The 15,383-nt window shown below is 44.5% G+C and overlaps 1 protein-coding gene across 2 annotated transcripts in view; it reads left to right on the top strand.

Annotated features, from left to right (window-relative positions):
- BNIPL (BCL2 interacting protein like) overlaps positions 1-15,383 on the top strand; it is an 85,716-nt gene that overhangs the window by 55,308 nt on the left and 15,025 nt on the right. For both annotated transcript variants that reach the window (XM_069218511.1, XM_069218512.1), the window contains exons 7-8: positions 4,324-4,455; positions 10,232-10,318. In XM_069218511.1, coding sequence (XP_069074612.1) covers positions 4,324-4,455; positions 10,232-10,318 — 219 coding nt within the window. The remainder of the gene's footprint in view (positions 1-4,323; positions 4,456-10,231; positions 10,319-15,383) is intronic.

Raw genomic sequence — 15,383 nt, 5'->3', positions numbered from 1 at the left:
CTGTTTTTATATTGTGTTAAAATCGCACAAACTGAAATAATACTACTAGAGAATATTTGAACCTGTATGCCTTGACAAGATCCTACACAGTCCTTCTGGTTTGTGCAGTAACGCAAGGTGACAGCACTTGTCACACAATGTTATTCATAATAAGCAAATATCACAAAAATACACCATTGCAGATACACCAGAGAAGGTTTTGGACAAAAGTAGGATTTCTGTCTTTTCTGATTTTAAGTTAATAAAGTTCTTGTCCAGCTGTTCAGTTATGTCTATTGCACATTCTGAACACCACGTACCTTCACAAATCATGGTGTTATGGTTCAAAGTGGTATGCATAATTAGAGAATGACCCGTCAAAACATGCAATTATACAGATCAGCGGTAAAGATTGATAATCACAAAGGTGAAGAAATAGCAGACCCCTAAGGGACACCACAGCTGAATCTACTCTTGGTTGAGGTTACTGGAAAAAAAACCTACAATTAAGAAATTACTCCATTGAGCTCAGCACGTTAAACCGCATTCCTGATTGGAAGAGAAGCAGTAACGCAGAATGTTTGGTCAAATGTAGTTGAAATAACGAAAATGCACATCAATCGCGAAAAGGCATCTGTGCTATCGGCCATTCTTCTTCCAGAAATGCTACCAGACTCCGCTCCAGCCTCCGGCCACAATCCAGAATGTTTACTGATCGAAGAACGATGAGAACCTAATAACTTTTTTTACCACATAAACTCTTTTATTTTAGCAGTCATTGCCCTACCTTCCAATTCAGCGTAAAAGGTCAGTCTAGAAATTAGTTGAAAATAAGGTTTCACTATTATTAGAACAATTTTTAGTCGAGGTGAACATTTTCTAGTCACCTTAGGAACCACAAATTATTCTTTATCCATTCTGAAAGGTCACTTGGGAAGCCCGAACATTTACTATTTTTATTAGAGCTGCTGTTGCTTGAACTGATCAAGTATTTAAATCAGTTGCTACAGATTGAAATGCCACATGACTATCACGTGAAATGTTCAAAGAGGCGAATCGTGATGCCCAACTTCTTGGAATATCTTGGTAAATGCCCATTCATTTTGTTGCACAGCTTTAGAAACATTTTTGCTTCTTAAGTTGTGCTAGTGAGGAGTAATTTGATCACATTCAGCCATGCGTCCCTAAATCAGGAGGATAATGCCCCAAAAGCTCATTGATTGGGTCTTTGGACTCACATCTGCTTGATTTGAGGTGTCGGGGGAGACAACATTTGCCCCCTAGAGCAGTGGTTCCCAACCTGTGGTCCGGGGACCCCTGGGGGTCCGCGAGAGCCTAGAAAATTAAAAAATATTACCAAATATTGACAAATTAGGTCCCCAGCTTCCAGTAATGACTCAGGCGGGGGTCCCCGGTTTCCCATGATGATTCAGTGAGGGTCCCTGGGTTCCATTAATGTTAAAGTGGGGGTCCACAGAAATCAAAAGGTTGGGAACCACTGCCCTAGAGCTCAGTTTTTCAAGAAGATAAGCATTTAAGACTTCAGGGTTGACATCTGGTATGATCTGTAGATCATAAGTTTCTGTACCGACCAGGCCAACTTAGCCTCTCTTCCATCTGATGTTGACGAAGTGACGAAATTTAGGAACTGACATATTCATGTTAACAACACTAGTAATCACTGTCCTGTGGTCCTGCCAATTCTCTGGCCGTCAAGTCATGATAAAGTCTACAAACATTCTCTTCAACCATCAATGAAGTAATATTGTCTCCCCTCTGTTCATTTACTTCTCTGAGGAGAAATACCGGTTGTGCCTCCTTTGAGTCCCACTGGGCTTTGTCACGTACTTTCTGTCAAGAACTCTTTTTCGAGCGAGGACCAGAGCTCTCTCGAAACTAACCTGTAGATGCCAGGAGTACTGCTCTACCAAAATGCAGCCAACCTGAAAGAGCTGATAAATGGATCTTGCCACAGATATAGGAGAATAAGCCCATCTGCCTACCCCGGGATTAGGTCATTTTAAGGATGGATGTCGCAGTCGTAGTGATCGGTCATGAAGCACTGATCACAGCAGAAGGGCTGAGGCATCCCCACACACAGATAATGGTCCTCCATTTGTCCTAGGGCACACTGATAGGCCTCCTCCCTAGAACCCCAGACTTGCCTCCTCTCTTCTAAAGATTAAAGGTGCTATCCGTGGCTGATGTCATGATAGACCCAAACCCCAATCAGGCATCATCAAGCACAGGTGTATTCTGGAGTGTCATCGTTGCTGACAAAGATGCAAGACGGTTCTACAATGGATGGCCCGATGAGGAGCAATGAGGGAGGATGGAAAGCTTGTTTACTAATTTTGCCTATTTCACTTGGAACCAGATGCCACAGGAATATATACATCATTGCTACCTCCTTGAAGCTCACCTCGGTTGCACTCACATTTAGAGGCCATCCAATTGAGTGGGTTGTGATGTATTTTGCAGTGAGTTTTTATTTTTGTCCACAGGTAACCCATTTCACCGGCAAACCTGGAATCTGAATTATTGTTCTTTGGCCTTCCTTTTTTGGCCTTCCTTTTTCATATTAGGCCCCACTAGTGTGGCACACTGGAGTTGAGTTTCATTGCTAGTCTTCTTCCTCCAGTAGTTTGCTGCACTTGGTGTTGTGGTTTGGTCATGTGCACCTTAATGCACGCAATTATCTCATTAGCGGGCGTGTCTTTCCCAAGTTATTCCAAAGGCAGGCCTGTAGACTGCATCTGGTGGTTGGACAACCCTTCCCATGACATTTGAGAGGGGTGAGGTTAAGGGCTTCAGAATCTTCTCACAGTGGTTTTGTCATTCTCCAGCTCTTTTCTGCATTTGCTTGGCACTTTCTATCCAGTTGTTTTAGGTAGTGGGTAGTCTCTGGCGAGCTGCATCCTTCTCGTGATCTGCTAATGGCACAGAATTTCCTTCTCAGAGTCCTGCTGTTGCCCAGCCCTATTCAGGTGTAGATGCTTTGCCCTTTTCAGTCTTCCTCCAAATATGGAGCAGAGTGACAGTGCTTTATCTGTAAGTACGCTACTCACTAACCTCATCTTAGAAGTCCTACTGCTACCTCATCCAGATGAACAACCTTCAACCACGCCTGCTTGCCAGGTGGTGAGCTGAGGGAAATGATGGAAAACTGAAAAAATAACCCTTCCCTTTTTAACATAATTTGAACTGGGCAAAACAGCCGGGCCATTCTATGAACACAGAGAAGGGGTATTTAGAGCTAAAAGTAGGAAACTAACAATATTAAAAACTTGTACTTTCTCCGCTGCTTCTGGGAATTCAATAGTCACTGTAAATTGTGGCATGCTAGTGTTGCTTATGGTTAAAGTATTCTCAAGCCTTGAAAAGCACAGGTTCTGAAAACTTCAGACATAACAAACCTTTCTAGGAAAATGACTGCAGTTTTATAATTATTTAAATACTTTATAGATATAAAAATCAAAAACGTGTTTAATCGTACGATATAGTTTTTGCTGACAGCAGTATTCGTCACTTTATTCACCTTTTGGTGCTGTCATTGCACTAGCTTACTTTGTCCTCTACACTCTCAGGACATTATTCTGAAGCATCATTTTTCTGGGGTATAACAATTAAACCTCAAGTTGTTGAGCTAAGCTCTAATAGAGTGTTGCAAGTAATTTTGGTGGAGCGTGTCCAGCGGACTGATTGGTGTTGCAACCTTCTGCTCAACACTGGCACATGTGAGATTGGCAATGGTTGAGGGGAAGTGGGCATGTCTATATACTGTGATCTACAGTAATGAGTGATCCTGTTGAGTATCATACATCTGTTCTCTTCAGCAGTGCTTCCAGGAGTATCACATAGCTTGCCTTACTGTGTGGTGGGCACAACATCATTTGGGCTGTGCAGTGAATGTGTGTGTTTGCCACATTCTGATGTATGATGCTGTTCAGTGGGATTTGATTATATGTGGGTCTGAGTTGCTTTAGGCTATGCCACATGTTGATGTATTGAGGGGTGTATATTGATAAGTCAAGGAGAAATGTGGGCATGAGGTAGTGGTGGATGATGTGGTTGGTAATGATGAATATAGTGTTGGTGTGAGATTGTGGAAAAGTTGCAAGAACTCAGCACCTCCAGTGCCTTACATCGTTTGCATACAGGGTCTTACATCCCTTGCATGCCTCACATGCTAATTCTGTAGTAAGCTTACCAGACTTTCATGTGGCGCCACCTCCTGGCAAATCTCTCAATAGTTCTGTAAACTCATCCACATCTTGTCCTGTAGACAAGAATTGTTTTTTGCTGCCTTGTCTGGTGTACATTTACACTTCCCTTTGCATCCAGGTATATCATAGGAACGCTTGAAGTGATGGTTGCGGAAAACTACATGCTAGTGTACCTGAACGGGGCCACACCTCGCAGCAAAATTCCAACCATGGGATGGCTCAAACAGTGTTATCAGACCATTGATAGGCGGTAAGAAACCAATGGTGTTCTCACTTTCTTATTGTTGAATAAAAGCTGTATCACTTTAATGTTTCCTTTAATTTAAAGGAAATTGACTTGATGTGTCACCTGTTTTTTTTTGCACTCATCTGGGGTGGATCTCAGAAGCATGCAGTCCTTCTCAGGAGGCCACTGCACCTTGCACCACCCATTGCCCCTGCTAGCACTGCCAATAAAAGTGCCAACACTACTACTGACCATCATACTCCTACAAGTGTGGCAGTTCAGACCATTTCAGGCCCCCAAAGCTATAAGAATGGCTTGGGTGGTAGGTATTAGTTATTTATAATGTATATTGAACTAATAAATAACTGTTGTTGTATTCTGTGTTGACAATTAAGGGCCGGTACCGAGCACCGGAATCCACCGTCTCAAATTAGCCACTGGAAGCATGGTGAGTGGGCTTGATCCTGCGTGTCGGAGTAGAATGGAACCCTCACATTTACACTGGTGGTGGGTAGGTTCAGGAGGGACGGATCTTTGATATGGTTTCAGGAGAACCACTGCCTAGATAAGTGATTCAATTTGGATACATTTAAAGTAAATTTACCTTCTGCAGATATTCTGAACATCGAGCTTGGATTCAGCTTCCTGGACCTATGGTACACTCTGCTGCATTAAACTCTTTGCCTTTCTACTTCTTATTGAGCGTAAACAGTATCGGATAGAGTTGGCAGTCAACATGCTGTGTTTGGGGTCAGGAACAGAGCAACATCTCTATCACAACAAAGGCTTCTGGTACTCTTAAAAAGTTAAAATAATACTGTTGGAAATGGCCCTTTTTGCAGGGTTATCCCCAAACGTTTTGCCTTCTTCCTCCTATTTTTTTCAGGTCTGTGTTTGCTGGTTTATTGTCTCTGTGCACTTTACCACTGCTAATCAGTGCTAAAGTGCAAGTGCTCCCCATATAAATTGTACTGGGGATTGGTTTTTCCATAATTGGCATATCTGATTTACTGGTAAGTCCCTGGTAAAGTGCACCAGAGGTGCCAAGGGCCTGTAAATCAAATGTTACTAGTGGGCCTGCAGCACTGGTTGTGCCACCCACATTAGTAGCCCTGTAATCATGTCTCAGACCTGCCACTGCAGTGTCTGTGTGTGCAGTTTTAACCTGCAAATTCGACTTGGCAAGTGTACCCACTTGCCAGGCCTAAACTTTCCCTTTTACTACATGTAAGGCACCCCTAAGGTAGGCCCTAGGTAGCCCCATGGGCAGGGTGCAGTGTATGTTTAAGGTAGGACATATACTGGTGTATTTTATATGTTCTAACAGTGAAATACTGCCAAATTCGGTTTTCACAGTGTAAGGCCTATCTCTCTCATAGGTTAACATGGGGGCTGCCTTTAAATATCCTTAAAGCGCAGATTCCCTTTGAGAGCAGATAAAAAGTTGGAGTTAAGGGTCTCTGAACTCACAATTTAAAAATACATCTTTTAGTGAAGTTGGTTTTTAAATTGTCTGCTTGAAAATGCCACTTTTAGAAAGTAGGCATTTTCTTGCTTATACCATTCTGTGACTCTGCCTGTTTGTGGATTGTCTGTCTGGGTCAGTTTGACAGTTGGGATGTTTTGCACCTGTCTAGACAGTGACAAAAAAGGGGGCGGGGTGTAGCCTGCATATCCTGATGAGCCATCTGAGCTAGAGAGGAGGGAGGAGTTGTCGTTCACATCTGAAAGGACTGTGTCTGCCCGCACACAATGCAGTCTCCGACTCCCTGGTGTGCATCTGGGGCCTGGCCTGGACAAGGAAGGATCTTGCAAACACTTGAGACTTTGCTTTGAAGTTTGCCAACTTCAAAGGCGGAACTGGGTATAAGAAGAAGACCCAAAACCCCAGACTTTTAGAATCTTTCTGGAATAAAGAGGAACCTCTACAAGGAGAAGAGTTGAAGAGCTGAAGGAGGAGTACTGTCCCTTTGCTGTGCTGCTTTGCTGGACTGGCCTGCAGTTGCTGCTTCCGCCTGAAAAGAGTGCAAAGGGTGAACTTTGCTGTGTGTCCTGCTTGAGAAAATTCTCTAAGGGCTTGGAGTAGAACATGGCTGCTGTTGGAAGTCTCAGGGACACCAAAGACTTCAGTTTCCTCGACCTGCAGCACTGGGAACTGTGTGTTTTGTGCTGTTCAAGAGGAGAAACCACTGCGACACCGCCAACGACGCCGCTGGCCTGCAACATGACCTGCCGATGCCACACGGAGTCGCATTGTCCCGCTTCGCGCCGCGACCCTGGTCTCACCGATGCCATCATCGGACGACTTCACTGAGCCGCTGCTCGCGCTGTGACCTGAGGGCCCCACACTCCAGCATCGCCTACTCACACCGCAGCCTGGGCATCCCTGACGACACCGCTCCTGCTGACACCGACACTGTGGCCTGTGGACACCGCTCATGAGGTACACGAAGCACCGTCCCATCCCACACCGCAGCCCCGGTCCACTGACCCCAGCACCATCGACTCCTGTGTCGTCACCAGGCATCCTGCCTGCACCGTGGCCTGTGTACACCGCTCGTGATGGTTACAAAGCACCATCCTGTCCAGCACCGCTGGCCTGGCCCTACCGATGACAGCGCTTCAGCAACAACGACGCTACCTGCACCGTGACCAGTGGACACCGCACCTCGCACCGCCCAGCTTCACACAGCAGCCCTGGTCTCACCGACACCGCTGGACGCCATCACCGAGCAGCTGCCTGCACCGTGACCTGTGGGCACCGCACGTCGCAGCGTCCCGCTTCGCACCGCAGCCCCAACGCCATCCACGCTGGCGCACCTGACTTCATTAGCCTTGAGTTCAATCTGCAACGTGTGTGACCTCAAGGGCCCGACGACTCCTGCACCGACTCCGGAACCGACACCGCAACGTCAGCGACGCCGCTCTCCGGATCTCACCATGAGGATCATGACGCCCTGCAAATCCAAGGTACTGTTAGTGGGTCTTCCCGACACCGTAGCTGGCACGCAACGCCGCGGCCAGCCTGTACTGTTGGTTTTGTTGATCACAACACCGTGATAGCCCCAGGTGGAGCTATTGACTTCAAGGAACTGTATTTTGAGTAAATCTTGCAGAATTCATCATTTTATTACTGTATGTTGGATTTTTATCGTATTTGGTCTTGTTTTATATGGATAAATATTGGCTTTTTTTCTAAAACTGGTGTGATGTCCTTTTGTGGTGTTTTCACTTATTACTGTGTGTTATGTGCAAATGCTTTACACATTGCTTCTGAGATAAGCCTGACTGCTCGTGCCGAGCTACCAAGGGGGTGAGCAGGGGTTATCTGAGCAGGTATCTCCCTAATCCTGACTAGAGTGAGGGAACCTACTTGGACAGGGTGCAAACCGACTGCCACCTAAAGACCCCATTTCTAACAAATACGTAAAAAAATCAAATGCAAAAGAAAGCTAAGTCTTTAGGTCACATCTAGGCAGTAAGATTTAAATCAAAATGCATAAGGATGGGAAATCCTGCTATTGTCCTTTAAAGAACGGAAGGATGAATTCCTAGTTGTTATCACATCTGTCACCTATATATAGTGCTTCATGGAAACATGCCCCCTAGCCGCCTCTATTCCACAATGTAATCAAGAGTCTCCTAGGACCTGAGAAGATCCTTCATCTGGACTTATATAGACTTACTCAAGGGGACCCATGGTATCTATTTCCCTTCTTTGGTACAAAAAAGCGGATAGTCATAGAAGGCTTTTAGTTACTCAGTTTTCTTGTGTAAGCATAAATGGAGACACAACACCTGGCACATCAATCGAGAGATTTTAATAATGGCCACATGAGGTCTAGGACAATCAGTTAGCCACAAAGTAAGACATTTCCCAACACCAGCTAAGAGGCTTCCTTTGCTTTTCCAGAATCACAGGAAAATTCCTGTATGAAGAAAGTAAAACCCCCACCCACTTTTGTGACATGCTTCATCATTGTGTTTGCTCCTCACTGGATAAGTAAAGCATCCGCTTATTATACTCATAGACTGTGAGAACAATGCTACTAGGGTGGACCCTCAACATATAGAAAAACTACCTAAAGGTGAACAGTGGACCTTTTATTTGTGTTCTCTGAGATTAAACACAGAAGAATATAAAGTAAAAATGGTTCCTTCAGAGTAGAAACAGCATAAAATGATTGACCGAGACCGGTTATACACTGCTTTCGGCAGATGTTTGAATGGGGTGCTTCTGTTCAGTAACCTGTAAACAGTAACATAATATTATTTTGTGTATTTGATAAACAGCAAGGTAGAAAAGGAGTTACAGTGTAGTGACACCAGAAGTCATTGAAATGGTAGGGTCCTGAGGCATCTCCTGTAGGTGATAGGTGAATGTTTAAGCCTTTGATGTGGAGTTTAGGTACTTAGATGTAGTGAATGTCCAAGGTGGGAGATTTTTGCAAGAAGGCTCTGTTTCCCCAGCTGACATACCTTCAGGATGCCTTAGACAGACTGCAGATCTGAGCAGTTGCAAGGGATTTGGGAGTGTGTTTTCTTTTTGAGACAAAGGGGATTTTGTGTTGTCAAGGTACTGGAATGTCAGGTGAGGATTTGTAGTTTTAATCAGCCTCTCACTGGAAGCCCATGATGTTTCTTAAGAAAAGAGGAGGCAGTGGGTGGCTTCGTTATATTTTAGAATATATACTGCCTTAAAATGCCTGCATAAAAGACATTTGCTTGGTCCTTCCACTCCTGACTAAGCACCCGCTGCACCAATGTTAGTGGTAATATAAGGTCCCCTTGGAGCTACCCCTAATACGTGGACAAGCTTGGGTGTCCATTTAGGTAGCTGAAGAGGTGTTTTTAACAGGCCGTGCAGCTATGAGTGCAATATTGGAAAAATGGGGTCGGTTAGAGTTGAAGCGCATTAAATGAGGTCTACAAGGAGCAAATGAGTCTCAGCAATATAGAATTCAATGGACCTTAAACACATCTTTATTGATATCCATGCTTTGGGATATAAGTGAATGGGTCCTGTGGGTAAACAATCTTTACCTGGTTTATTTCATATTAGTATGGAAGAGGATTTAAAGGTCAACATTTGAGAAGAGGAGTGAGGTTGTGCTTGTACATGTTCACTAAGATGTAGGGCAGTGAGGAATCCTGGGAATGCGATGTCTTGGACTTTAAGATGAGTATCCAAAGTCACCAGTGCTCTCTGTTGCCCAGGATAGAGCAGAGCACACTGAACATGGACGAGCAGGTGCCAATGGTGTTTTGATATCATTTGATGAGGATATGGTACAGTATGGTGTAGTAAGCTGCACAAATCTCAAGGACAGCGGGATTTGAAAACAAAAACCAAATAGGTAAAACCAGGTATAGCCTTCAACTGAAACCAGCTATGCAGTCACTAGAGTGTCCCCCCACTTGTAGTTGGGTGGGGGATCACTGGTTTTCAAGTGGAGTTGTATTTATTTGACTTTGTGAGAATGGAGTTACTCTTGCAGGACAGTCATAGAGCTTCTGAAAGTCTTCCATTTATGCTACAGAAAGGAAACTCTGCTTGCTAACCTGTGCATCTTGTCACAGAACATTGGTGTTATTAAAGCCTAAAATATTTCTGAATTTTGTGGGGCGTTGCCCATTAATTTTGAGAGAGGAAATGCGTTCACAGTCATGGTCTTGGCATCTTCCATTCTAGCCCTTTCAAGCACATCTAACTTTTATTATTTGATGTTTGGCCTGTGTGTGTACTAATGTGGTTGATGGTGTGCTCTTTTTTTCTTCTTCGGCCCTTGAAATGCAACAGGTTGAAGAAGAATCTCAAAGCCCTGATAATTGTACACCCGACGTGGTACGTGAAAGCTGTAATGGCCATCATTCGGCCCTTCATCAGGTAATCCGGTCCACTTTCTTTCTTCTACATGCGCGTCTGAAAATTGAAAGTTGCCCGTACTCTTCTACAGTGAAAAGGTGGCTATGGAAATGTGACCAAGCAAGTTTTATAAAATCAGGCAACCTCTACAACAGAAAGAATGTGCAAACCAAAAAAGATAAATTACCCATCATATTAAAACCAAACTGCTTAAAAGCATAACGTGGTGCATAAATTATATTATGCAGAATATAAGAATAAAAGAAATAACTCGGAGTAAACTCTGAGTATGTTCCTTATCTATGGAGACTTTCAAGAGAATTGAACCACCAACAGCACCAAACTGCCTGCTAAAATGTCTCTCCTTTGTCAAAGTTGTAAAGATAATGGATTATTGAAATACCACACTGGGACAGAGTGGCTTAAGCATGTGTCAGACCAGACAAAGTATTACAGCTTATAAATTGCCGTTTAGTACCACCCTCATTATGCATACCCAGTCATGTTTCACAAAGGCTACCATGCCTTCCAGCAGAGCATTATGATCTAAAACATAGAAGCTGAAACTGTGAGTCTACTGAGTGGTGAATCGCCATACATGTGTAACAGTGGTAGCTTAAAGCTAGCGTTGTCCCCTTTGCAGCAACAGTGACATTAGCCTGTCCAGATTTCTGTAAAATTTTATTCTGAAGGTATGAGAAAGGAAACAACTTGGTAGAGCTTCACGTTTGGGTAACAACATTATTATGTAATAGATGATGGAGTTATAATTAATAACTATTAAATGGGCTGTTTCCCTAAGGAAACAATGATACCCTGAGGGGATTTGGAAACTATGGAGCGGATCACAGGTTGCACAAGGAGAGATGGTTCAAACACTGTGCAGTAGAGAGAGTGCAATTCCTTGTGCTAACTTCTGTATGGGCCTGAGGATGTTAGGAAAGAACCTACTCCTGTCCAGTATAAAGGATGAAAGTGCCATAAATCTCATAGGTTTCCAGCCTCACCCGCAACCTCAATACAATCTATCTTATACCCTGAAAACAGATGCTCCCATAGTTCACAAGCATCACACATAACACTAAGCATTCATTCAACTTCACTGGATAGTGGTATTTATCTCATGGAAGGTGGGGCAGCAGACCTACTCTTGATTTCTGGGCACCCAGAGCATACTGCAACCAGGAGGCAAACTCTTGTCCTCAGTATTGCCACTTGAGAGTACTTTGCTCTGACAGATACTTGACTGAACTTGTCTTCAGTATGCACACGCCATCTGACCCTGGCCATGTATAAGGGTCACTATTTCGTCAACTGAAATGTTTGGTTTTGCATTACTGTTCTCAAGTTTCACATTGCTACTGATGGCTGTCTACTCTCTTCTGTTTGAGTGCTGCCCATAACATGTAACTGCTGCCTTGCTGGTTTTGCAATATGTGCTGAAGATTTCAAAGCTAGAAGTCGTGCTAAGCTGAGAGTCCTGCTAGTTTTTTGTTCTTTTTTTGTGCCACAAACCACTTTCACATTCCTCATCCACACACAGAGATGTGAAAGTTGTCATTCTTTTTCATAAACTTATGCAACGGGGTAAGTAGAATTGCTAAAATAAGTGAAAGATTTGGCGTAATCCTCTGTCAGAAGATAAAAAGATCAAAGCAGATCTTTTTTCTTTGATCTGGAGGCATGCATTTTTCCTCCACTCTGCTTTCCTTAGTATCACTCCTTTGCCGCTAATAAGGTGGCAAGATAATCCATTTTCTATACTCAAATCCTCCATTAACCCTTTGGAATTTGTAAAACGTTTTTTCACTGCTATTCCCAAGCGTGTCCCTAACATTTTGGCTGATGCAACTTTAAGAGCATGCATTTGACTATAAACACAGAGTGAGACGTGATGAAGGAGGTCAATGTTGCATCTTCTGTGTACCATCAGAGCACACTCATGGTACACAAATGACAAATCTTGCATGGACTGCACTACCCTCCATTGGTTAAATTTCCCCAATATCAAGTAGGGTGGGAAGAGCAACTCTGATGCTTGTATTAAGGTTTCTAATATCACTGTACATTCACAAACATCTGCTAGATTGGAAAAAGCAACTGTAAACAACCATTTAAAGAAATCAACAACTTCCATTATGAACTCATTATAATATATTTGTGACCCTGTAAAAGTTACGTAAATCCACAGTAGGGCTGTTCTCAAAACAAGGATCGACTGGCTCCAGCCTGCTGTTAGGGATAAAAATTGAAGTCTTGTAACATTTCTGATAATAAGTGGCAATCAGCCATCCAGGGTTAGATACAATCTATACATCAAATCTGCTATTTGTCTATGAGAGGGCTACAAACAGAGATACATACTTTCCAAAGTGGATGACCAGATGAAAAGCTTTATGAATACAGGTTTTAAGGTACAGGACATGGATATTTCACATGATACAACTACTGAACCTGTAACAACTTGCAGTGTTACACTTTGGCAACCTTACTGTCAAAACAAATTTAAAAAGTATAAATCCGTATTATACAACACTAAAGCAAATTTAAAAAGGCATGAAACTAAGTAAGATCTGTGGTTCAACATTATTTGTGTTTTAGTTACAATGTTAGGTGCTAACAGGTGACGGGCAAAACAATATATTAAGACCAGCAGTGGTATAAAAAAGAGTAAGGACACCTGGGATGAGAGGCATTTTGGATGAACTAACTTTGACCATTTGTACTGCGGCTCACCACTTAGAGTTCTGTGAATGCTTTCTTTACAACCACCCTTCAATCAATCTGTCAGTGTTTGAAAACACACTACTCAAGGGTCTCAAGGCGCTGTGTGGGTTGGTCCTCTCAGCTTCAGTCGAAGAGGCAGGTCCTAAAGTCCTTCCTGAATTGAGGTAGGGATGGTGACAGCCTGAGGTGAGATAGGTGAAGGATCTTCCTCCAGATGAGGTCTTCCGTGTGTGGGGTATGGTGGCAAGTGCCTGTTGAGAGAAGCTGAGAGGTCTGGCGGGGGAGTAGAAGGAGACATGATGGTTGAGGTAGGTGGGTCCCAGGTCATGGAGGGCTTTGTATGCATGACAAGGGAGTTTGAAGTTGATCCTCTTCTCAACGAGGTGCCAGTGGAGATTTCTGAGGTGTCCAGTCATGTGTTCGCAGTGGGGGACGTTCAGGATGAGTCTGGCGGAGCCATTCTGGATGTGTTGTAGTTTTTTTCACGTTCTTCTTGGTGGTTCTGGCATAGAGGGTGTTGCTGTAGTTGAGTCTGCTGGTAACCATGGCGTAGGTTACGGTCTTTCGACAGGGGTTTGGGATCCACCTGAAGATCTTCTGGAGGAGTCAGAGGGTGTGGAAACAGGCGAAGGTGACAGAGTTGACTTATTGGGTCATGGTGAGCGAAGAATCCAGGATGAAGCTGAGGTCGCGTGTGTGGTTTGTAGGGATGGGGGGGGCTGCCTAGTGTGGTCGGCCACCAGGAGTCATCCCAGGCTGATGTGGAGGGTCCCAGGACGAGGATCTTTGTCTTGTCAGAGTTGAGCTTGAGCAGCTCTCCTTCATACAGGCAGCTATGGCTTCTATTCTGTTGTGGAAGTTCTTTTTGGCCGTTGTACGGTTTTCGGTCAGTGAGATTTTCAACTGGGTATCATCGGCATTGGAGACGATGTTCAGTTTGTGGCTTCTAATGATGGATGCGAGCGGGCCATGTAGATGTTGAAGAGTGTGGGGCTCAAGGAGGAGCCTTGGGGTACTCCGCAGCTGATCTCCGTAGGTTCTGACAGGTATGGTGGGAGTCTGACTTTCTGGTTTCTGCCGGTCAGGAAAAAGCATGTCCATTGTAGGGCCTTGCTGTGGATTCCTGCTGTGTGGAGTCTGGAGCAGATAGTGTGATGGGAGACCACGTCAAAGGCGGCTGATAGGTCCTGTGGTATGAGGGCTGCTGTTTGGCCACGGTCGAGGAGTGAGCAGATGTCATCTGTCGTGGGGAGGAGGGCGATCCCTGTGCTGTAGTTGGTCCTGAATCCTGATTCGAAGATATCCAGGATGTTGTTGTCCTCGATGTGTTTGCGGAGCTGTGCGTTGATGGCTTTTTCGAAACCTTGGCCGGGAAAGGCAGCAGCGAGATGGGGCTAAGGACTTCAGAATCTTCTCTCACACTTGTTCTCTGCATTTTAACTGCACTGGTTTGGCACTTACTATCCATTTGCTTTAGGTAGTGGGCAGTCAAGATGTTCTCTCTGGCGGACCACATCCATCTGATGATCTGCTAATGGCACAGACTTTCCTTCTCAGAGTCCTGCTCTTGCCCACCCCTAATTCAGATGTAGGTGCTTTGCCCTTTTCAGTCTTCCTCCAAATCTGGTAGTTTTTGAGATCCATGGGGTCAGCCATGGGTTTCTTCAGGAGAGGGCGGATCTCTGCATGCTTCCAGTCCTCAGGGAAGGTAGCTTTCTCCAAGGAGCAGTTGAGGGTGTTGCGGAGCTCGGTGCGATTGAGGCGCTCACTTTGTTTAAAATGTAGTGGGGGGCAGGGATCGGCAGGGGCTCCAGAGTGGATGCTGCTCATGATGGAGCGGGTCTCAACCATGGTGAGAGGGATCTAGTAATGCAGGATCTGTGAGGGCTCAGAAGATCCAACCTAGAGGGTTGTTGGTAGGTTCTGAGAGTCTTGGGGTCCAAAGCTATTATAGATGTCCTTGATTTTATGATGGAAGAAGGCAGCTAATCTGTTGCACAGGTCTTGAGATGGAGGCATGTACACACCCTCTACTTGGGGTTTGGTGAATTTTTTTACCACGGCGAAGAGTTCTTTGGTGTGGTGTGCAGTGGCATTGATACGCTCCTGCAGGGCTGCTTTCTGGGGGGGTCTGATGAGGTGCTGAAGGCATTTGGGGGCAGATTTGAAGGCAGCAAGGTCCTCTGGAGATCTGCTGTTTCTCAGTCTTTTTTCTAGCTGTCTGCAGGTACGCTTGGGAGTCCTGGAGTGTGATGGTGAACGAGCTGACCCTTGAATGAAACACCAGATCTTGCACAATTTAATCTTATCTTCTTTCCATTCTGAGTATTACTTTTCTTTGCACCATTTATTTTTCAAC

The sequence above is a fragment of the Pleurodeles waltl genome, chromosome 12, assembly GCF_031143425.1.
Source record: "Pleurodeles waltl isolate 20211129_DDA chromosome 12, aPleWal1.hap1.20221129, whole genome shotgun sequence".
In the NCBI taxonomy this organism is placed as follows: domain Eukaryota; kingdom Metazoa; phylum Chordata; class Amphibia; order Caudata; family Salamandridae; genus Pleurodeles; species Pleurodeles waltl.
Note: the sequence above shows the minus strand (reverse complement) of the source record. Positions and strands in the feature narration are given on the sequence as shown.